The 22,668-nt window shown below is 39.4% G+C and overlaps 1 protein-coding gene across 3 annotated transcripts in view; it reads right to left on the bottom strand.

The window, feature by feature from the left end:
* Nucleotides 1-205: 205 nt before the first annotated feature.
* kpna6 (karyopherin subunit alpha 6) overlaps nt 206-22,668 on the bottom strand; it is a 72,614-nt gene continuing 50,151 nt past the window's right edge. For all 3 annotated transcript variants that reach the window (XM_033044797.1, XM_033044798.1, XM_033044796.1), the window contains exons 7-14: nt 17,269-17,357; nt 15,896-15,995; nt 15,388-15,551; nt 14,513-14,591; nt 9,612-9,737; nt 8,662-8,789; nt 5,552-5,730; nt 206-5,460 (exon numbers count right to left, since the gene is read on the bottom strand). In XM_033044797.1, coding sequence (XP_032900688.1) covers nt 5,273-5,460; nt 5,552-5,730; nt 8,662-8,789; nt 9,612-9,737; nt 14,513-14,591; nt 15,388-15,551; nt 15,896-15,995; nt 17,269-17,357 — 1,053 coding nt within the window. In that variant the 3' untranslated portion in view covers nt 206-5,272. The remainder of the gene's footprint in view (nt 5,461-5,551; nt 5,731-8,661; nt 8,790-9,611; nt 9,738-14,512; nt 14,592-15,387; nt 15,552-15,895; nt 15,996-17,268; nt 17,358-22,668) is intronic.

The raw sequence follows: 22,668 nt of genomic DNA, 5'->3' as shown, positions 1-22,668 counted from the left end.
AAACAGAATTGTCATTATTGTTCCCAAAGCACTCACCCATTGACACTTCAGTCACTTGCCTTTCCCTATTTCCTCAGTGTAGGTCAGGCTCACCCTTGGAAACCCATCTACATATTGCCTGAGAAAACATTCCTCAACACACTTTCACCCTATCTAAACCCTGGCAAGATTATCTATTATTTTGTAATAGGTAAGACACAAAATGTAGATTTGTAACAAGATTTATTTCATACTTGTACATTTACAGAGTTTAAACAAATGAACGGCATTTGTAGGTGTGTGTGTGTGTGTGTGTGTGTGTTTATATATGTTTAACTACACGTTTTGTTGTACTGTTCCCGTTGTCTCGCACAGGCAAATCCATCGGCTGTCAGACATGTGATGGGTGGTAATGCACCCTCCCAAAATTAAATCATGGGAAAAAGAGAACCAGTTTTATTCAAGTTTTGATGCATATTAATTTGGACATGGACATTAAATTTACAAACATCTGTAGGACCAAGTAAACAAAACCTTGTCATAATATGTACGAAAATAAATAGAAATACTTTTTTTGGTTATGTATTTTTAAGCTACATGTTCAAACAATTGTAAAATATTAAACCTCCTACACTTGGTTGCAAAACAGCAAATAAAATATCCTGGTCACAGGCATCAAGAGTTGGATTTTCAACTATATTCCAAACCTACCTAACCAATATACTAGTGCATGTAAGATTGATACTTCCCAATGTTAATATTACCCAAGTCATGTCTTTGTGGCAGTTAACGAATAAAGAGCAGCAAGTAGCCACATATTCATTAAAAAAGTGTTCATTCAAGTAAACAAAAATTGTTCAAGACACAAACCCAAATCTTCATGGACTCACGGTCGGATTGGCACTTGTGTGAAGAAAAAACAGGAGTGCATTAGAATTTAGATTTATTTGTTCCACAGGAAGTCTGTTGTTGTATCTTTGCAAGGAATGGCCACAAGTGCAAAAAACATACGTAAAATAAGTGTCAGTTACAAGTTAAAAATACAGAAGTCATCGTACTTATAGCAGCCTGATGTCAGCACTTGAAAATAAGCCGTGTTAGCCTGTGGTTGCTCCACAGAATTATTTGCAGCAACAGTATTGCAAATTATAACAGCTCAAATCTATTCAAATTGAAACTCTTTCCCTGCCAAATTGCACATTTAAGCATTATATATCAAAATATCTGTAGAAAAATTGTACAAAAATGCACTAGACGAAGATGCCTTGTAACATTGAAATACTAACGGAGATAATCCTGACAGGAAGGCCTCAGCAAAAATTTGCATAGTTGGCAAATGGATGTTTTTGAATTTTGATGACAAATTGCAGTAGCATGAAATGCTACTAGTGTTAATTTTTTTATTTTTATTTTTTTAAATTGTTTGAAATTTGCTTACAGTATCCTTGAAGGAATATTATTTGCTGTTCTGCTCACGATTGAAACCAGAAAATCCCAAAATATCTATGGTTATAGATGCTTGTAGCATTTTGGTTAGTGAAAGCTCCATTCCTCAAACAATAAATAGGTAATGGGATACATCAACATATGGAATATACTCAGGCACCCTTTCAATTTCACAGCATTTTCACATTAAACACTTTTGTCAGCAGTAAGAATTTGGGGGCAAATGTTAGTTTTCTGTTTTTATGAAATAATTTGCCAGTGAAATTTAAACCTAAAGTGCAGTATTGATAGCAACAAATAAATCCCAGCTTTAAATACACCATAGAGTTTGAAATGAAGAATACATTCATCTTTGACATTGAAGAACTGTTTAGGTCAATACTACAATATACACTTTCTTCCTTACAAAAATGAAGCAACTGGGATTGCTTTGAGTAAGGAAGTTATTCTAAATCCATTTTACAGCCCTTTTATTTGAATCCAGATTGAACTTCACATTTGTAACAGAATTTTAGATTTTCATTGTTGATTTTAGTAACCACGTTTATAAAATTAGAGATCAGCATTTAAAAAAAAAAGAAGAATCATTCTCAATCCCCGCCCATCAAAAGATCCACCCAATTCAATTTATTCATTAGCCATTCCATAAAATTCAGTATAATTTCCAACATATTGTACTGTTATAAAGATGAGTATAAAATGAGCACAAAGGACATTATATGGAACACAATTGTTAACTCTAGCACTGAAAGGCTTTCCTACAATGAACATGTTTAATCTTTTCATGGTTCCAATAGTGCAACAAATTTCAGTCGTCCAGTGTTTCCAATTCATGTAGAAATGCTTAAACTATCAAAGATATTTTTTAAAGTCCCAAACCTCATACCAGATTTGTTCTTTTTATTATTTCCTTTACTCTTTAGCAAAGACCACGAGCCAAAAATCTGGAGTAATTCAGTGGATCAGGCAGCATCTCTGGAGAGAAGGAATAGGTGACGTTTCAGGTCGAGATCCTTCTCAAATAAGCACAAGAGTTACCAGTTCAGAAAATGTTTTGAGATAATCCCAATGATAATTATTTTTAAAATAAATTATTAAACTACAGTATGCAACCAGGTAATTTTGATGTCTAAATTTTAGTCGCTTAATATTTGTCCTACTGTAAAATCTTTGAAAATCTGGTTCCGAGTCCATAGTTATGATGTTGAATATGTACACACTAGAAACTGTCTGGTCTGAAGCAATGGAAATTGTAAGACAGTCAGTGTGAGAGAACCAAGTTAAATTAAACCAAGCTATCATAACTGTGTGCCCAACTGGTATGATCTTTACCGCAATACACACTGTTCAGGTATCTCGTAGACTGATCCATTAGAGCTGATTTTCCAGAACTACAACCAAAATTAAAACTATCAATTTAAAACCACACCAATTACTCTCAAACAAAATCCAAGTTCAGAGTGGTTCTCCAATACCTGTTGTGCAATTTATCTTCCCAATACAGCCAAGCTGATTGCCACAGCAGAGGTAGAGAGAAATGGATTAACCGATTATAGAATGCAGTCTCCCAGCACAGAAAAGCCCCACTTCATAATGATTTGTATCCCAAATTCACAATGGATGCCATTTTCTTTAAAAATGTAAATGTTAAACTGTAGAACTATATGCTAGTACATGTGTATTAAAGTGTTCAAATAATATCAAATCTGTTAAAATATTGACAACTATTCCCATGCCAAAGCACCAAGGTTATCAATTTAAAAAAAAATTTAAATGTTTCCTTTTTAATAAAGTTAGTGTGAATTTTATACTTGCTTCAAGTTTTTTTTCCTTCTGTTTTTCCTCCTCATATCCCAACAAATTAAATGTCCTCTTCCCAGTGCAATTCTAAAATTCTAAAGTCTCAATCACAAATAACGTAAGATTCAGCTGCACCTTACTCAGCCTGTAAATTCAAATCGATCTCAAATACACATGGATAAATACCTCTAAAATTAGCATGAAAATCTCCATCACATGCCCAGTCAATAACTAAGCTAATAGCAAATAGGATCTAAATCCAGCTAGTAAATGGATTGATTTAACACGCAGTTTGTCTCCCAACTGCCACAAGAAGTACTTCCAGAAATAATTTTATTGTTCGAGGGAGTGAGGGAAGTGCGAATATTGCAAAGATTCTTCAGCATAAATGAATTTGACTTCCCAAAGCAAAAAGGTGGCACAAAAACTGTAGATAATTCCAATTACCACCCAATCTCTTTTCAAGGCAAGTGGTTTTAGCATAGTTGTTTGACATAAACCTGGAATTTGGATACTCAGGAGGCACCCCCTGAGAAAACTGAAGCAAGTTTACAAACTCAAAGAAGGTATCCAATTGTGTTTTCAAACTTGGCATGGAGATGAGCATGGTCACAGTGGTCTTATACCAGATGCTTGGCAAGGGATATAAATATTTATTTTAATGTAACAGGTGAAATAAATAATGGCTGATATTCACAAGACTGCAGTGTGCAGCTTCCAGTTTACAGATTAAATACACTCAATTCCTAAACAAACCAAGTCTGTATTTTAAACACATGATCAATAGCTGCTCCTACACAACATCTGGCAAGGTTAGACACTTGAATTTTCATCAATACAGTACATAGCTTACATTTTATAGCCAACTGCATTATCAACTCATACCAAAAGCTGTGTCCTGCTTTCCCAAATCATTCCCAAAACTTGTAACACCCTTCTCTTTCAAAGAAAAATGTACAAATTAAATCTGAATGTTCAAATTAAGCCATAATCAAGCAAACCTAACTTAAGTTTAAACAAAATGTAATAACAAGGAACTGCAGGGCTGGTTCGTACCAAAGATAGATACAAAATGCTGGAGTAACTCAGCAGGTCAGGCAGCATCTCTGGAGAACATGGATTGGTGACATCACCTATCCATTTTATCTAAAGCTGCTGCCTGACCTGCTAGGTTACTCCAGCCTTTTGCGTCAATCTTAAGTTTTTTAACACCTAAAACAGCTCTAATTGTAGCAAATATACATTTAATCAGCTCAAAATACTACATATACCAATTCTGAATGTTGATAGGTTTCCCAAATATACTACTCTTAACTTTCCAGAATCTTGGCACCGCCCTTGATTAATGTTAATTGCAACTGATTACTTCAATAAATCTGCACGTTCACCATGTTGAGAATTATCAGAAGCCCATACTCACTCATTTTATGAGATATTGCAAAGATACTGCAATATCTCAGGCTGTCATTATCCAGGCCAGCAAACAAAAGCAACACAGGCAACAATCCAAAGGATATTTTTTTTCCGATACATTGTTTTTACCAACTAATTGTTCAAATGGCATGTTTACTCAATAACGTAGCAACCAGTCATTAGGACTCTACAGAAACAACCTACACATTTTACAGTTATAACAATTGACTGCAAACCCAAAACTTTGCTCCATGAAGTTTGATACTGTTGTATTAAAGCATTCAATCCAGCAGAATTAAGATATATACTGGATTTCGACCAGCTTTATTTCTGGGAGAATTGCCTTTTACATATGGATGAGGTATGTTGCACACACAGAAAATAAATCAAGTTCCAATGTAATGGGAATTAAACAAAGGGAAGTGCAACAGTTACCCCATAACTCCTTAGATTCAAATGAAGCAGAGTGCACAACATTTTGTACCAAATTCATTTATCTCTTCAAACACTTTTTCCCTGAAGGAATGAAAAAAAATTACCTCTCAATTCAACTTAATATGTGGTGGTGATTGGGACAGGGGGAGCGAGGAGGTGGGTGAGGCTGCGTTTGGCTGCTTGTATTTTGCTGAACACATTACAACTGGAAACCCTCCATAGGTGCTTCTTGTTGCTGAAATAGAAATTGCTGTGCACTTTCATCCACTTGTGGAGCAATGCTGCTGTCCTCCTCCTCCACACCAAAGTAATGCTCAATGAGATCAAATGCCTTCTGATAGATTTCCTGATTCTCATGGCTCTGCAAAAATTCTATTTTATCGAGACCTGGGATTAAGAAATACAATTTATTATTAGCTGTTGGAAAACAACATTCTTATTTTATAGGGAAAATAAAGTCAATTGTAACTGCTCCTACCATAGGCTTCTTCAATAAGGTTACAATATGGGTTGATCCCTGTTCCATTCTGTTTTGCCTCCTGTTCTCCGAGTCTTAAGATATTCTCCAGCCCATTTAGCGCAACCTGAACTATTTTTGAGTCCATAACAGTCAGTAGATCACACAATGGCTTAATGCAACCCAAATTTACAAGGTACCTTTAAAATCAAGAGGAAACAAACAAAAATAAATATGTACAGTTTAATCAAAAGTTTATTGTTATTTCACAGTAGTGGAGCATTTACTCGGGCTTCCAGGACATCCAGAACAAATTGGTTAAGGCTCGCCTTCTCATTGTCAATATTGAAAATCATTTATTGAATAAAAAAATCAGAACATTCACTTATTAAATTATGTTACATTTGTAATAATTAATTTGGTGCTTAATTTATTAACAGAACAAAATACAACTTATTAGTATCGCTTTGCAATTTCACTTTGCCTCGCAACGGTAATTGATGTTTCTCACCCATCCCTTTCCTTTCATATCCCCGAAAATGCAAAATTCTTTGCATTTACAAGAAACAATCTGCAAATTGGCAAAGTACAAAGCTTAAAAAATAAGGAGGCTGGAAAAGGGGAATGGCAGGACCACTCCCCCCAAATTTCACCCCCAATGCCCCTGCCTTCTCTTCCCACTCCCCGATGCACCACCTGGACTCCAACTAACCACTCACTAAACCCACTGCCCCCCCCCCCCCCCCCCAACTCCTACAATGCCAATTTCCTCCCTCTGGCTTTACAATCTGTGACTCTTCAAACCTTGTCTCACACCTTTCTTATCTATGACCTTTGTTCCAACCAGCTGCCTATCAAACCCCCGCCTCCCTCAACCTACTATCTGCCAGCAGTTTCTGCCACCTTTTCCATCTTTCTTCTCTCTCTTCTCTTAGTTAGCCTGAAGAATGGTCTCGACCGAAATGTCCATCTATCCATGTTCTCCAGGGATGCTGCCTGACCTTATTCCAGCACTTTGTGTCCCATATTCTCCTTTCTGGCCTGGGCCTGGGATTAGGGGGCAGAGATCAGCCATGATTGAATGGCGGAGTAGACTCGATGGGCAGTATGGCCTAATTCTAGTCCTATAACTTGTGAACCCTCCATCATGACACTCTGTCCTCTGTGACCAAGCAATGTTGAAAAGTATTAGAGGGTGTCCTATCAGCAGTGCTCAAAACAACATCAATCTTCTTCACTGTTTAGGAGAATGAGGGGCATCTTACTGAAATACAAGTTTCAAAGGGTGTAGGACAGTCTAGATACCACATTGCTTCCACCAGTGGAAGAAAGTTGAGGCAGGTACTATCATAATGTTTAAGTAACATTTACACAGGTACATGGATAGGATATGTTTAGAGTGATATGGACCAAATGCAGGCAGGTGGGGCTAGTATAGTTGGCAGGGATAATTGGACCGAAGGGCCTGGTTTCACATTGTATGATTCTATGATGTTCTATAACTCGAAAGAAAGAACATAGTTACTAGGTTTGGGTGAAGTCATTGACGATGCTATCAAATGACACTTACACACCAATGAAACAGTTTGATTTCCCAGGCCCATTTTGCTCATCCTTGAACCAAACATAGATCCCAGAATTAAATTGCAGAAGTGAGGTGAGAGACACAGTTATAGTCAGGACCTCGCGTTACAGCTGTACAAGACCACATATGGAGTATTTATACAGTTCCGGTTGTCTTACTATAGGAAGAATGTCAATAAACTAGAAAGGGTACACAGGAGCTTTATGAGGATGTTGCAGGAGCTGGCTGATTGTGGACTTTGGAAGGAGTAGGAGGGGGACCCACATCCCCATTTATATCAACGGGTCGATGGTTGAAAGGGCCAAGAGTTTCAAATTCCTGGGCGTGCACATCTCTGAAGGTCTTTCCTGGTCCGAGAACACTAATGCAATTATCAAGAAAGCTCATCAGCGCCTCTACTTCCTGAGAAGATTACGGAGAGTCGGTTTGTCAAGGAGGACTCTCTCTAACTTCTACAGGTGCACAGTAGAGAGCATGCTGGCCAGTTGCATTGTGGCTTGGTTCTGCAATTTGAGCGTCCAGGAGCGGAAAAGACTACAAAAAGTAGTAAACACTGCCCAGTCCATTATCTGCTCTGACCTTCCTTCCATCGAGGGGATTTATCGCAGTCGCTGCCTCAAAAAGGCTGGCAGTATCATCAAAGACCCACACCATCCTGGCCACACACTCATCTCAGTGCTACCTTCAGGTAGAAGGTACAGGAGCCTGAAGACTGCAACAACCAGGTTCAGGGATAGCTACTTCCCCACAGCCATCAGGCTATTAAACTTGGCTCGGACAAAACTCTGATTATTAATAACCCATTATCTGTTATTTGCACTTTATCAGTTTATTTATTCATGTGTGTATATATTTATATCATGGTATATGGACACACTTATCTGTTTTGTAGTAACTGATGTTCTGTGTGCTGAAGTAAAGCAAGAATGTCATTGTCCTATACAGGGACACATGACAATAAACTCACTTGAACTTGAACTTGTTATAAGGAGAGGCTGGATGGGGCTGGCACTTATTTTTCTGGACCATAGAAAGCTGAGGAGTGACCTTTTAGAGGTGTAAAAAAAATCATGAGGGGGCATAGATAAGGTGAATAGCCACATGGTAGGGGAGTCTAGAACTGGGGGAAATAGCTTTGAGGTGAGAATGGTAAGATTTAAAAGTGATCTGTGGGGCAACCTTTTCACTAAGAGGGGTTGCATTTATGGGATGAGCTTCCAGAGGAGGTGTAGAGGCAGGTACAGTTGTGACATATATAAACACTAAAGACAGCTTACATGGATAGGAAAGGTTTGGAGGGATATTAGTCAGGAAACTTGGATGGCATGGACGAGTTGGGACAAAGGACCTGTTTCTGGGCCGTACAGACCTATAACTAAAACGGTTTATGATTTTCCCAAATGACAAAATGTCAAGATATTTGCCTTCAGGCAGGCATTTGGAAACGTACGTCATTGGGAAACGTGCTCCAAAAGATAAGAAAAGATGTCTTCAAGAAATAAAATGAAAGAATTGAAGAGCAAATTTAAAAGGATTCATTTCTTACTGAATCTGTTCTGGCGTTCCTCCGGATGTGGAATTCGTTATGCCCCAAGCAGCTTCTTTTCTCGTCCGGAATTCTGCTTTTTGAAGCAGGTCAATAAGCACTGGGAAGATGCTTGCATCTATTACAGCCTTCAATGACAAAGGAAAGGGTTAGCAATTGTACATTTACAGCAGATGATATCTATTTTCAGATGCAATGTGCTGGAGTAACGCAGTGGGTCAAGCAGTACCTCTGGAGAATGTGGATAGGTGATATTTCGGGCAGGTCGCAACCATAAGTATCACCTATCCACATTCTCCAGAGATGTTGCCTGACTTGCTGAGTTACTCCAGAACTTTTTCTTTTTTTGTAAATCTGCAGTTCATTGTTTCTGCACTGTACCCATTCAGTATTATCTCTGGCATACATATTTCAGATAAAACTCTGCAACAAAATGAATGGAACGTGACAATTTTGATCATAATGAGGTAAACAACAGCAGTCTTGATTCAATACCTTTAACTAAATTCAGATGCAAGAAACCACAATCTAAATAGTGCCATCGGCCGCAGCTCATATATTTCTGCTAAATAATTGAAATACAGTGTTTGATTAAAAAGATGACATGCTTGTTTTAGAAAACCAAAAATGCTTCCATTATATCTTTAGTCTTATTAGAATTTCAATCCATTAAAAGTAAATCAGTATATGAAGGTTACAAAATAAACAGATTGGAAATTCACTATTACCGCACTAATGTTTGTAAATTTAAATGAATCCGATGGAATTGTTGTTGATTCTGTTTATTTAAATTCACTTATTTAAGGTCAAATATATGTGGGCGGCACAGTAATAGAGCTGTTGCCTTATAGCGGCAGTGTACGGGGTGATTGTTGGTAGGCGAGGACTCAATCGGCCGAAAAGTCTGTTTCCATGCTGTATCGCCAAGTCTAAAGTATATATTTGTCTACCTGAATCTGTGCTCGATTCCCAGCTGTAATGTTTGAAATGGTCCAACAGGCCTCCTTTCTTATGGATTCTTTCGGACTACTTAATAAATGCAGGAGACACGGCAAAGCTGAACAATTTAATATGACCTGGCCAAAACAAAAGTAACATTCTGTAAATAAAATGTTGCATTTTAAGTGACCAGAATGTATGTTAGCTCCTTTTACAGTATATTCAATTGTATAACACAGAAAACCATGTCAATGCCGACCATCTCTAGGAAGTTATTTGCAACATCACAGGACTTTGGTTAAGCTGGAATTGGAATATAAGGGTTTCGGCCCGAAACGTTGCCTATTTCCTTCGCTCCATAGATGCTGCTGTACCTGCTGAGTTTCTCCAGCACTTTTGTCTATCTAATATTTTTTTTTAATTCTGTTCTGAATTATTTAGTATAATTTGTGTGTTCCATCTGACGTTACAAGCAAAATTTTCATTGTAATGTACCACAACATGCTCGTGCGTATAACAATAAACTTGACAAGTTGTATATTAACCTCTCATTGTTCTTCAAAATTCCCAGAGCTCTATCCATTCATAGTGTATATCCTATCATATTAGACCTCCCAAAATGCATCACCTAACACTTATTGAGATAAATTCAATCTGCAAATTACTAGCTGATTAATACAATGTCAGAGCTTTGTACAAAAAGAAACAGGCCCTATGGCCCACCTCATCTATGTCAACAATCATGCTTCTACACTAATCCCATTGGTTGCATTAATTCCATATTCCTGTGTACTCTGCTCATTCAAATACCTGTACTGATGTCTTCAAAATGTTGTGACTGTTCCTGGCTCTGCCCCCTCTGGAAATTTATTCTAGATACAAACTACTTTTTGTGTAAACAATTTACCCCTCATACCCTCTTTAGACCTCCTCCCTCTCACCTTAACACCTATGTCCACTAGACATTGGCTATCCATTCTTTATATGCCTTTCATAATTTTATATTCAATATAATATACACATCTCTATCTTGTCATCTCTCAGCTCCAGGGAAAAGAGACCTAGCCAATCCCACCTGTCCTTATAACTCAAGCCCTCCAAACCACACAACATTCATGTGAATCTTTTCTGTACCATTTTCTGTTCCATGGTGACCAATAATGCACACAATACTCCATAGTTTTGAACAACTGCCACATAACATCCCAACTCTAATATTCAGTGGCTTGATCAATGAAGGCATTGAATGCCAAAAGCCTTCCTCACCAACCTGTCTACCTATGTTCCCATTTTCAGGCAACTGTGTATCTGTTGAGCCATAATCCCAAGGTTTCTCTGTTCACACTAGGGGCACACTGGTGTCCAGCATGTCCTGCCCTGGTGTAACTACCCAAAATGCATCACTTTGAACTTGGCAAGAGATAAATTGTATCTGCCAATCCCTTTCCCACTTGATCTAGACCCAATTATCAAACCTGAAACACCCTTCCTCACTGTCAAATATACCTCCAATGTTGCTATCATGTGCTAATATATCATACCACTGACATTTTCATCCCAATCATTAATATACCTGACCTAGTACTGATCGCACAGATTAAAGATAGTCAGCATTTAGGAGCCATTTTGCAAACTGTTTGTTACCTATCCCTGGATCCCATGTATTCTAACCTTCCAGACTAGATTACCACGTGGGACCTTGTCAAAACCTTGCTGAAGTCCATGTAGACATTGTCTACCCCTTGTCCATGTCCATGACAATGCTTTTGGTGAATATTTCAAAACACTCAATAAAATTAATTAGACAGTAGCATGATCCCTGATCAGTCCCTGCCGTTCTAAGTGCACATTTATCCCATCCCTCAGGACTTTTTCCAATAATTGTCTATTGTCTAATTCTCAACCACTGACATTTGGCTCACTGGCCTATAATCACCTGGCTTATTCCAGCTACCCTTAATAAAGACATCATATTTTTTCTCCTCCAGGTGTCAGGCACCTCGCCTGTGGCCAAGAATATCTCTTTCTGCTAGGGCCACACAAATCTGCTCTCTTGGTTCCCAGAACGGACTGCAATACTTCCTTATAACAACATTTAAAAGACATTAGACAGGTACAAGGATATGAAAGATTTAGAGGGACATGGGCCAAATGCGAGCAGGTGGAGCAAGCGAAGAGGAGATGCAACGAGACCTGGGTGTCATGGTACACCAGTCATTGAAAGTAGGAATGCAGGTGCAGCAGGCAGTGAAGAAAGCAAATGGTATGTTAGCATTCATAGCAAAAGGATTTGAGTATAAGAGCAGGGAGGTTCTACTGCAGTTGTACAGGGTCTTGGTGAGACCACACCTGGAGTATTGCGTACAGTTTTGGTCTCCTAATCTGAGGAAAGACATTCTTGCCATAGAGGGAGTACAGAGAAGGTTCACCAGACTGATTCCTGGGATGGCAGGACTTTCATATGAAGAAAGACTGGATAGACTCGGCTTGTACACGCTAGAATTTAGAAGATTGAGGGGGGATCTTATAGAAACTTACAAAATTCTTACGAGGTTGGACAGGCTAGATGCAGGAAGATTATTCCCGATGTTGGGGAAGTCCAGAACTAGGGGTCACAGTTTAAGGATAAGGGGGAAGTCTTTTAGGACCGAGATGAGAAAATCATTTTTTACACAGAGAGTGGTGAATCTGTGGAATTCTCTGCCACAGAAGGTAGTTGAGGTCAGTACATTGGCTATATTTAAGAGGGAGTTAGATGTGGCCCTTGTGGCTAAAGGGATCAGGGGGTATGGAGAGAAGGCAGGGATGGGATACTGAGTTGGATGATCAGCCATGATCATATTGAATGGCGGTGCAGGCTCGAAGGGCTGAATGGCCTACTCCTGCACCTATTTTCTATGTTTCTATATTGCCCGGGATGGGCAAGTTGGGCCAAAGGGCCTGTTTACATGCTATATGACTCTATGACTATCCTAATAAGCCCTGGGATAACCCACCGTTACAATATCTAAGGCATCCTTCTTATTAATATCATTTTTTAGAATATTTCTGACCCTGCTTTGATAACCTGCAACAATAATGTCTTCCTCCTTAGTAGATGCAGGTCACAATTATTCATTTAAGACCTCACTCGTATCTTCAAACCAGGCACGTGCCGTCAGGGTCGGTAAGGTAGGCTAAAATTATAACATGGTAATCATTAAATATAAATAGTAAAGGCATGGGAGAATAATGCCTATCTAAGAGATCGATCTCTTAGGTCCGTGCCTTTCATCCGCAGCACTTGTAACAAGGGAAGGTCTGTGCAGCCCACGTGCCGTCGGTGCTGCTTGAAGCCGTCAATTTCAAGCGGGGCTGAAATTCTGCCTTTGCTGTACTGCGCATGCGCAGCGCAAGTTTCTTGGCGGGTTTTTCAAATATGGATTGTCATTATCTGAAGGGTATGTTAGGAAGTAAAGAGAGAAGAATGGAGTTTGTGTACCTTTACCGTGGTAAGTACATTTCTTGGAAGTTTATGTATTTAAATACTGTATTTCCCGGGGTGGGTGGGGGGGGGGAAGAGCTCCTTTCACAGTGTTTGAGGAGTCTGACCCGGGGTAAAGTTGCGGGGAGGGCAGGAGCATTGTGAAGGAGAGGATCGTGGCTAGTAACCCACTTGCGACGCTCGGGCACGGGGAGTGAATTAGCTCGGGTGGCTGCCGCAGCGCTCCGGGCCACTTCAGCCCCTTCTGCTGGTCTCCGCTCACCTCTGGCAGTGTTCTCCGTCTGAACACCTCCCTCCTGCCGCTCGCCGGCCAGCTTCCCGCAAATCCTTAAATTCCGACAGCGCGCTCAAGGGACCAATTGAGGTTACTCGGTTGTGGGAATTTAAGGATTTGCAGGAAGCAACTGACATGAGTGAAGCCGGTGAGCGGCAGGTGAGAGGTGTTCATACGGAGTACACTGCCAGAGGTGAGCGGGCCGGCAGAAGGTGCTGAAGTGGCAGCCGGTTCTGCTGTCGGGTCTCGGCGGCCGCTCGTAGTCACCCGAGCTGCTTCCTTCCCCGGAAGTGGCGGCCAGTTCTGCTGTCCGTGCCCGGAGCGCTGCGGCAGCGGTGAGTGAGTCTGATATGATCTCCGACCCCCTCCTTCTCAACACTCCTGCCATCCCCGCATCTTTAACCCCTGGCACAGACTCTCCACACGCTGTGAAAGGAACTCTCCCTCCAATTGGACCATTGAATTAGTATTGTCATTCAATAAGATGACAACTGATTCAACGTCCCGGTGTGCTCCCGTTTTTCCCACCATCTCTCCACCTGCCTTCATCCTCCGTCCCCCACCTATTCAGTAATTAAACAATGAAGGAGATTTAGAAGCTTTGGGCAAATTGAATTATTACTTATTTTTATTTTTTATTTTTAAGGAGAGAACAATCTGCGCTTGTGCGGTTTAAGATTTTTTTTTAAAGCCGCCTGCCTACCTTGAGTAATTACTCACGGCATGTGCCTGCTTCAAACTCTATGCACAGACTGCTTCTTTGTTCCCTCATGCACCCCACTCTTTCTCCGGTTACCCGCTAGCTCTTATAATGTACTTATAAATGTCTTGGAATTTCCTTATCTCGACTGCTAGTGATACTATGTAACCTCTCCTTACCTTACTACATTCGGTTTTATGACCTGCTTACACATTCTATATTTCTTAAGGGCCTTCTTAATTCACAAAAGGAACTAGACTTTTACTAAAAAGGCAAAATAAAAAATCAGTCTCACAACCTAAAGCAAGAGTGGGTGAATTTCACCAAATTGTCTTTTGCTTTGAGAATTGCAACAATATTGGAACAGCTTTATAAATGACTTTAAATGAAAGCTACATGAGGCAATATCTGAGTTACAATTACCTCCAAACTCACACATCTATGATGCACCTACCTGTGTCTGGACATCATCACCAGTCACTATGTTACCGACAGCTCTTAATGCTGGTGATGCAACTTTGTAATCATTGTGCCTGTAAGAAATGCACAAAAACAATCAGCAATTCTACATCCAACATGCTAAAGAGCCGAATGGCCTACTCCTGCACCTATTGTCTATTTCATACGTCAGAGAAATCAGGATACACTGCTTGGTAAGTCTCCTTTCAGTAATGATTTCTAAAATGATTTCTTGCTTCAAGTAAAGCAAGTTACAAAGTAAACGCAAAACACAGCAGATATTTTGAATTTGAAATAAAAACTGCCAGAATACGTAGCAGGTCAGGTATCAGGCGAGAGAAAAACAGTTAACATTATTGATAATCTTTCATGTTGGACTTAATACATTAACTGTTTCTGTTCACATATACCGTCTGACTTGCTCAGTATTTCCAGCATCATTATTTAAGGCACAGACCAATGTAGGAGGCAGTCTGGCAGAACATTCCAGGACACAATTTCCAGATCTTATGTTGGGAAAAGGGTAGAGATTTTATTATAACATTCATATCTCTCACCTTTCTAAAACTGAGAGAAATAAGCCATTAAACAAACCATCAGCTGAAAAAGGAGACATACAATGTAATAATGCAATATAAATAGAAAATACAATGTACATTTACAAATCTGTGATGCGACTTAAATTTGGTGAGTTTAATTTAATGATAAGGGAAAATAAACTGGCAAAGTACTCCAATCATTGTTTTTCCTTGTAAGCTTCTAATTGAAACCACAAATCATTTCACGTTGACATTCTGGACTTTGTCTAGGCCAGCTAAAATATTAAACAGAGCACAAAAGAAAGTACAGTCACACAGTGAATAAACTCACATTAAGAGTTCCACCAATCGTCTGCAAATCCCAGAGTCGATAACAGATTGAATTTTTTCATTGGGTCCATCTGACAAGTATGATAAGGCCCAACAAGCATCTGCAAGCAAGTCAGGGTCACCGCTGAACAATAATCTGGATAGCACTGCTAAACACGGGGACACCTGCAAGTAAAAATGGAGGTCTTTTCATTTTAGCTACTTTGTATATTGAATATGTCTTAAAAGCATTGAAATTATCCATCCTTTCCTGACAATATCTTGTCAATTACAAAATTAAAGCACAGCTCTAAAGTATTGAAGTTGCAGGTCATAGTTTGTTCGCTCGTGTTTCACATGATGTAGCTTGCTGTTGGCTTCTGTCGTCGTCCAACATGTTGACAGAATTGTCGCCCGATGCGGCACAGAGTGCATCGCGTTGTCGCTTCCAGGGATCACCACCGGGAGGTTTCTGTTATGATCTCCGCAGGTCATAGTGATGTGAGTACATTTTAAAGGAGCATATTTACCTTCTCAAAATCAGGAGGTGGATTTTTCCCTCTACATAAGTTGGACAGTGCCCAAACAGCGTTTCTAGTCATTGTCAGTCTATTAGATTTTGTCAATAATCTACAAGAGAAAACAAATGACACAGACAGAATTTTTAGCTATTAATATCAGGATCCTGAACAGCATTGATATACAAGGGATCTAGGGGGTCCAAATCCATAGCTCCCTGAAAGTAGCAATACAAGTAGATAGATTGGTAAAGAAGGCGCATGCTATGCTTTCTATCATCAGCCGTGAAGGTAGTTATGATGCAGCTTTATTAAACTTTGGTTCAGTTACATTTAGAGTAATATGTGTAGTTCGGGTCATCCCATGAATCACGTGGAATATGGAGGCTTTGGAAAGGGTGCATAAGAGGTGGAGGGCAAGTTTTTGTAGGGGTGGAACCAGATACGATTGTGATGTTTAAGAGGCTTTTAGTTAGGAATATAAATAAGCAAGGTATGTGAGGTTAGAGATCATGTGCAGGTAGACGCGATTAGTTTAAACTGGCATCATGTTCGGCGCAGACATTAGGGCCAAAGGGCCTGTTCTACATTCTATAGTCTATTGTAATTATCAGATTACTGTAAGAAAACAGCATGTTGTAAACAGGAACATATCCTCAGGTCTTCAGGGACAGGTTTACTCTGTGTTCCCAGGGTCAGAACTAAAAAGGCTGAAGCAGCATTCGGTTTTTATGCTCCACACCTGTGGAACAAGCTCCCTGAACACCTGAGGTGTGCACAGACTGTAAGCGCATTTAAATCAGGCCTAAAACACTGTTGTTTACTATAGCTTTTCCATAACCCGACATGCAGGTAATCTTAACCGTCCAATTTTAACCCTTTTATGTGCTTTTTAAAATCGTTTTATTGTTTCATTGACGTTGTTTTATTATTCATACATTTGTCGTATTGCTTATTTTGCAATTTTTAATTATTGACTATTTTATTTTTTCTTTCCTGTAAAGCACCTTGAATTGCTGTTTGCACGAATGGTGCTATACAAATAAATTTGCCTTGCCTTGCCTCAAGTTTAAAGAGGAAAATTACATTTCACATGAACCAAAAAAGTTACTTCATAAAAATGTTGGGCCGAAGGCCTGTTTCCGTGCTGGGTGAGTCCATGATAACCCCCCCCCCCCCCACACAGCTTTGTGTTCTAATATTTTAATAGATATCCCTTTCCACAAGTGTTATTGCATCTCAATCCCTGATCCAAGAAGAAATGTCAGTCCAATTACATTATTTTATGCACAATACAAACTCAAACTTTCAACCATAAATTTTGCAGTGAAATTCATTGGCCTAAGGAGACATTGTGAAAAGTTGTGCCAAATGCAAATACTTACTGTAACAAAGGTGGAAGGATCCCACAATGAAGTACAAAGTCCCTGCACACTGCACTGTCACCTGCAATGTTTCCCAAGGCCCAAACTGCCTAGGAAATAAATGAAAACTTTAAAGAACAAGATAAACATTTTATTAAAAGACAGCCATGTTCTAGAAAGTAGCAGAATACAATGGTATAACTGTCTTCTTCTGTACTAAAAGGAATACAAAGAATGGAAGGGAATACAGCAAACAATTCAATTTTCCAATAACAGTTTGCGAATTCGAAAAGCCTATCAAGAGTGTCCCGGACATTTTCTAGAATACAGTTACGTGGAAAGATGAGTGGATCCAGAATTAAAAACAAAAAACTTTGATCAGCCAGAATCTGTGCAAAGAGAAATAGAGTTATTTTTTCAGGGAAAGTGAGGATACTAGTGGACAGTGGCTGGAAGAGGGATAGGACAAAAGGAATATTTCTGATAGTGAGGCCAGTCACTGAAGTGATCCAGGTTGTCTGGTTGATGGACTCATGAGGGCAGTTAAAGAAAGAGCGAGATAGATTATAAGAAAGGAGATATGCTAAAGCTGTGAAATTCAAGTCAAACTGTTGTTGAGACACGTTATCTGAAATTGCTGAATTAAATATTGAGTCCAAAAGGCTGCAATGTGAGTGGTGTGAAGTAAAAGAGAGGTTACATCTCTTGCAGTTCCATGGGACAGTGCTGTGCAGAGGACAGTGATGAGTGTTGATGGACAAACAGATGAGAGAATTGAAAAATAAACAATTCATAAGTTTTGAGGAAGGGTCACCGATCCAAAATGGACACTATTCAGATGCTGTGACCAGCTAAATTCTTCACGTATCTGAGAGTCTTGTTTATTCTTAGCCCGTTTCCTATTTTCCAACCAATTTGTTAACATATTGTAATATACAGAGCTGCCAAGTTTTGTCAGAGCATTTCAGTATTCTAGTAGCTGAAAATCAGCATTTTGCTGAGGAAATCAGTATTTTTACGCGGTACCATTTTGCTGAAAAAAAAGTGATTTTTTATGTGCAGTCATACCCATTAAGAATACAAGAATGCATAACTTTGCTACCAATTGACATGTCTTCTATGCACCTTACTTGACAGTGCATTCATTGCCATCTCTTTGTATACTGCTGTTTGAACGGCTACTTCCTGCTTTTAGCACCAGATGATGATGTAAAGCCATTTTGGAAGCCTCTCTCTCGCTCCCTCTCCCTCCCTTCATCCATTTCTCCATCCCTCTCGCCCTCCCTCCCTCTCTCCCCCTTTCTCTCTCTCCGTCCCCTTTTCCCTCCCACCCACCCTCCCTCTCTCCTTCCTTTTTTTCTCCCTCCCTCCCTCTCTTATTCCCTTCCTCTCCCTCTCTCCCTCACTCTCCCTCTCACTCTCCCTCTCCACCGCTCCCTCTCTCCCCCTTGAGCCCACCCACCGTTCTGTAAAATCAAGGCCAATCCCAATGTAACTGCAATCCCACTGGGCTTATCCAGAATTCTACCACTGCCTGAAATATAATCAAAGGCTCAACTACCACTGAGAAAGAGAATTCCAAAGACTCATTGTTATACGAGAATTTTCCTGAACAGTCTGTGACCCATAGCACTGTGGCTATAGCGCTAGGTGTAAAGCCCATAGCACTATGTTTAAAGCCCATAGCGCTCCAGCTGGTAGCGCTATTTTCAGAACCCATAGCGCTGTAGCCGACAGCTCTTCGTTTAAATTCCAATGCATTAAACTGACAGCGCTCTGTTTAAACCTGGAGCGGGACAGGCAGCGACTCTGTAGAGATGGAATGGGTGATGTTTCTGGTCGAGAACCTTCTTCAGACTGAACTGAACTCCGTATTTAAAATAGTAAGATTAAACGAGAACTTACCAGTTTGAAGTTTGATCTTTACTTTATGAGGAGTTACGTCGAGGGACTACGTGAAGAAGGCCGCCCAGGCCCACGCGCGTCAAACTTCAAAGCAGCGGTGTGAAATCACAGATGATATATACCGAAGCATAATAGTAAGCTACGTGATACAAACTTAACTTACCTTTGATCTTTATTAGGGTGGGAGCGGAGGGCACGTAGTCCCTCGACGTAACTTCTCATAAAATAAAGATCAAACTTCAAACTGGTAAGTTCTCGTTTAATCTTACTATTTTACTTCGGAGTCACGTGAGTGACTACGTGAAGATTTTAAAGCTTCTGTGATTTCAGGCCGTAGATTCAATTCCGGCGTATCACTGCATTTAGATTGACTCTATGAGTGAAAAACAGTCAATAACATGCAACCATAACATTTGTTAATCAGTTAATGGTTTGTTTTATGATAAACATTATGTCCCATTTTAATCACTGGGAACATTTAATACTGAATCCAAACAGTACCACCAATTACACCAGGGTCTTCAATCTCTTTGTGGTAATATTTGTAAACATCCTTTCTTTTGACCATCCTGCGGCCATAAGGATATGGTCTATTGGAACGTCCAAATCCTTGGCCGCCGATGTTGCCACATGTGGAATAAGATTAAAAATTTTCAGTATCAATTCCTGAATCCAATAGCACCTTATTCAGCCATCTTGAAATTGTTTGTGTTGTCACTTTTTTGTGTGGTTATTTATGGTTGATAAATAATGCGGATTCTACACCTCTAAGGTGCTTGGTGGTCTCAATGTAGTGTTTCAAATATGTAACTACACCTAGTCTTTTCTGTAGGATATACTGAAAACCAATTTACACCCCGATACTCCTGGTCTGCTCTGTTTTAGCAGGACATAGACATAGAATGTAATTTCCTCTGCTGCCATTCCCATTCTGTCTACTCGTAACTTGTGTAAAGTTTGTACTCTTTGGGCTGAGACTAAAGCCATTAACATGACTACTTTCATAGTGATTTTGTCTAAAGACAAATTTGAGATGGGACTCCAATCCCTAAGTAGTGTGAGTACATCCCTTACATTCCAGATTTCCGTATATCTCGGTCTGGGAGGTTTAGCATTAAAGATGCCCTTCATATATCTACAAATCAAGGGGTGTGATCCTAGAACTTGTTGTTCCGATGTTCTCGATAAATATGCAGAGAGGGCACTCCTTGCAGTGTTGATCGCACTATAACTTAAATTAGCATCAAAATATAATGTTGACAAGAATTCTACAACATCTGACGTGTGCAGTATGATAATAATATTTTGTGTTGAACAAACTGCTCCCATTTGTTAATGTAAGAGATATACTGCTTCTGGGTATTATCCCTCCAGGATCCTGTAATTACATACATACTGCGATCCGTCAGTCTCTTCCAAGATATAACCTTTTTTGAATCTGCAAATCAATACGATCATGTAAATGATGAAATCACCAGTTACAGGGTACACGAGTAGGTTTTCTTGTCTTGAGACATGCATTATAGGTTCTGTCATCTTTTTTAACACTAGTTGATACCATGGTTGTGTGGCCAGTCTGGAACCACGAACAATCCTGAAGCATTATCTTGTTTGATCTTCTGTAGACTCTACTGATCAGACAAAAGGGAGGAAATGCATATAAACATTCCACCCCAATTTAACGTAAACACATGTACCCTTGTTGCACCTAGGTCTGGTTCCCACAACCATATTGAGGTAACTGGTGATTCAATCTGGATGCAAACAAGTCAATTTATGGTTTCCCAAATTTATTCACAATCTTATGGAAAATGTCACGGTTTAATAGTATACTGAGTTGGATGATCAGCCATTATCATATTGAATGGCGGTGCAGGCTCGAAGGACCGAATGCCCTACTCCTGTACCTATTTTCTATGTTTCTAACATCCATTCTGTATTGTCATTAAATTTTCGTGACCTAGTGTCTGCAATATATTGAATTTACCTGGTAGGTAAATTTCAGAACCAAATGTCTCTCTTAATGCACCAGTGCCAATTCCTGTTTGCTAATCTGGCAAATGCTTCTGATTTGATTCCACCCATATGATTGACATATGCTACTGCCGTAGTATTGTCAATCTGAACCTGTACATGCAAATTTTGTACCTTGCGGCAAGGGGCTTTAAGCCCATGAAATACACTTAGTAATTCAAGATAATTAATGCCATGTGTCTCGAGCAAAGGTTCTTCCTCTGCATTTGATCTATCTCCACAGCTTGAGATGGTATCAGCATCTCCCCAATCTAGTGCACTTGCATCGGTTTGTAGGCTGATAGCTGATGATTCAACCAGAATTTTTTCTGTAATATATATATCAACATTATTAATCCACCATTTTATATCATAAATTGCTGTGTTTGGTAGTTACATGGGACTATCAAATACCCGGAATGTCTTTTAACCTTTGCTCACTGCAGTTGATGGTAATGCAGTGGGCCAAGCTGAACAGCTGGAAAGAAGCAATTAGTTTGTCAATTAGGCTTGCCACTTGCCTGATTGATGGTTGTTTGCCTGCAATTAGTTCCTTACAACCCTCAATTCACTGCAGCTTTAGTCCTTGGGTAAGTCACTGTCATGTGCTCTGAATTAATAGTGAACCCCAAGTAATCAATTATTTTGTTGGGTGTCAATCTAGATTTATCTGGAGAGATAGATGCCCAGATTTTGAATGTTAATTTGACTTTTAAAACTGATGCTGTCGTTATGGCTTCAGTGCCACAACTAAAATGTCATCCAAATAAACCATTATCAAATGGCCTTGGACTCTTTAACAATGCTAAGATTGTTTTTTTCAGTTTAGTAAACAATCTAGGGGCTGAGGTTAATTCATCAGGCAATGCTTTGAATTGCCACAATTGATGCATCCAGATAAATTTCAAATATCTACGATCTTACCTTGCACAGCCACAGAGTAATACGCATCTTGGAGATCTATGCTTGCCATATAGCCTCTTGTTGAATTTAACTGCAAAGCATAAGTAAATGTCTCCATTTTGAAATGTTTATACTGTACAAAAGGGTTGAGACTTGTAAGGTCGAAATGATTCTACTGCCACCATCCTTTTTTAGGTATAGAGAAAATATTAGATATACTAGTGGTTTTGATAAGTTGTTTTCTCAATTACCCCTTTTTTACTCAATATGTCAAGTTCTACTTGAATAATTCTAATCTCTTCTTTAGAGAACATGTATTCGTCTTGGAATATGTTGAGTAGGGGAATTTTCATTTTTTTAAAGTTGTTTTTTGGTAGAATTCAATTCTAAACCCCATTATACTGCACAGTATATAGGCATCAGATGTTATTTGTTGCCCTTCTATAAGGAAGAATTGTAATTTCCCCCCAATTTGTAAATAGGACACATCTGATATGTTTGTCTCAGAACCAGAACCACCTACCTCAGGATTTGCTGGTGTCACTTTTTGTACCTTACCCCTTGTGGGAATAACCATGTCCTCCACATCCTGGGGTCATA

Source organism: Amblyraja radiata, chromosome 27 (assembly GCF_010909765.2).
Source record: "Amblyraja radiata isolate CabotCenter1 chromosome 27, sAmbRad1.1.pri, whole genome shotgun sequence".
In the NCBI taxonomy this organism is placed as follows: domain Eukaryota; kingdom Metazoa; phylum Chordata; class Chondrichthyes; order Rajiformes; family Rajidae; genus Amblyraja; species Amblyraja radiata.
This window is presented reverse-complemented; position numbering and strand designations above follow the sequence as displayed.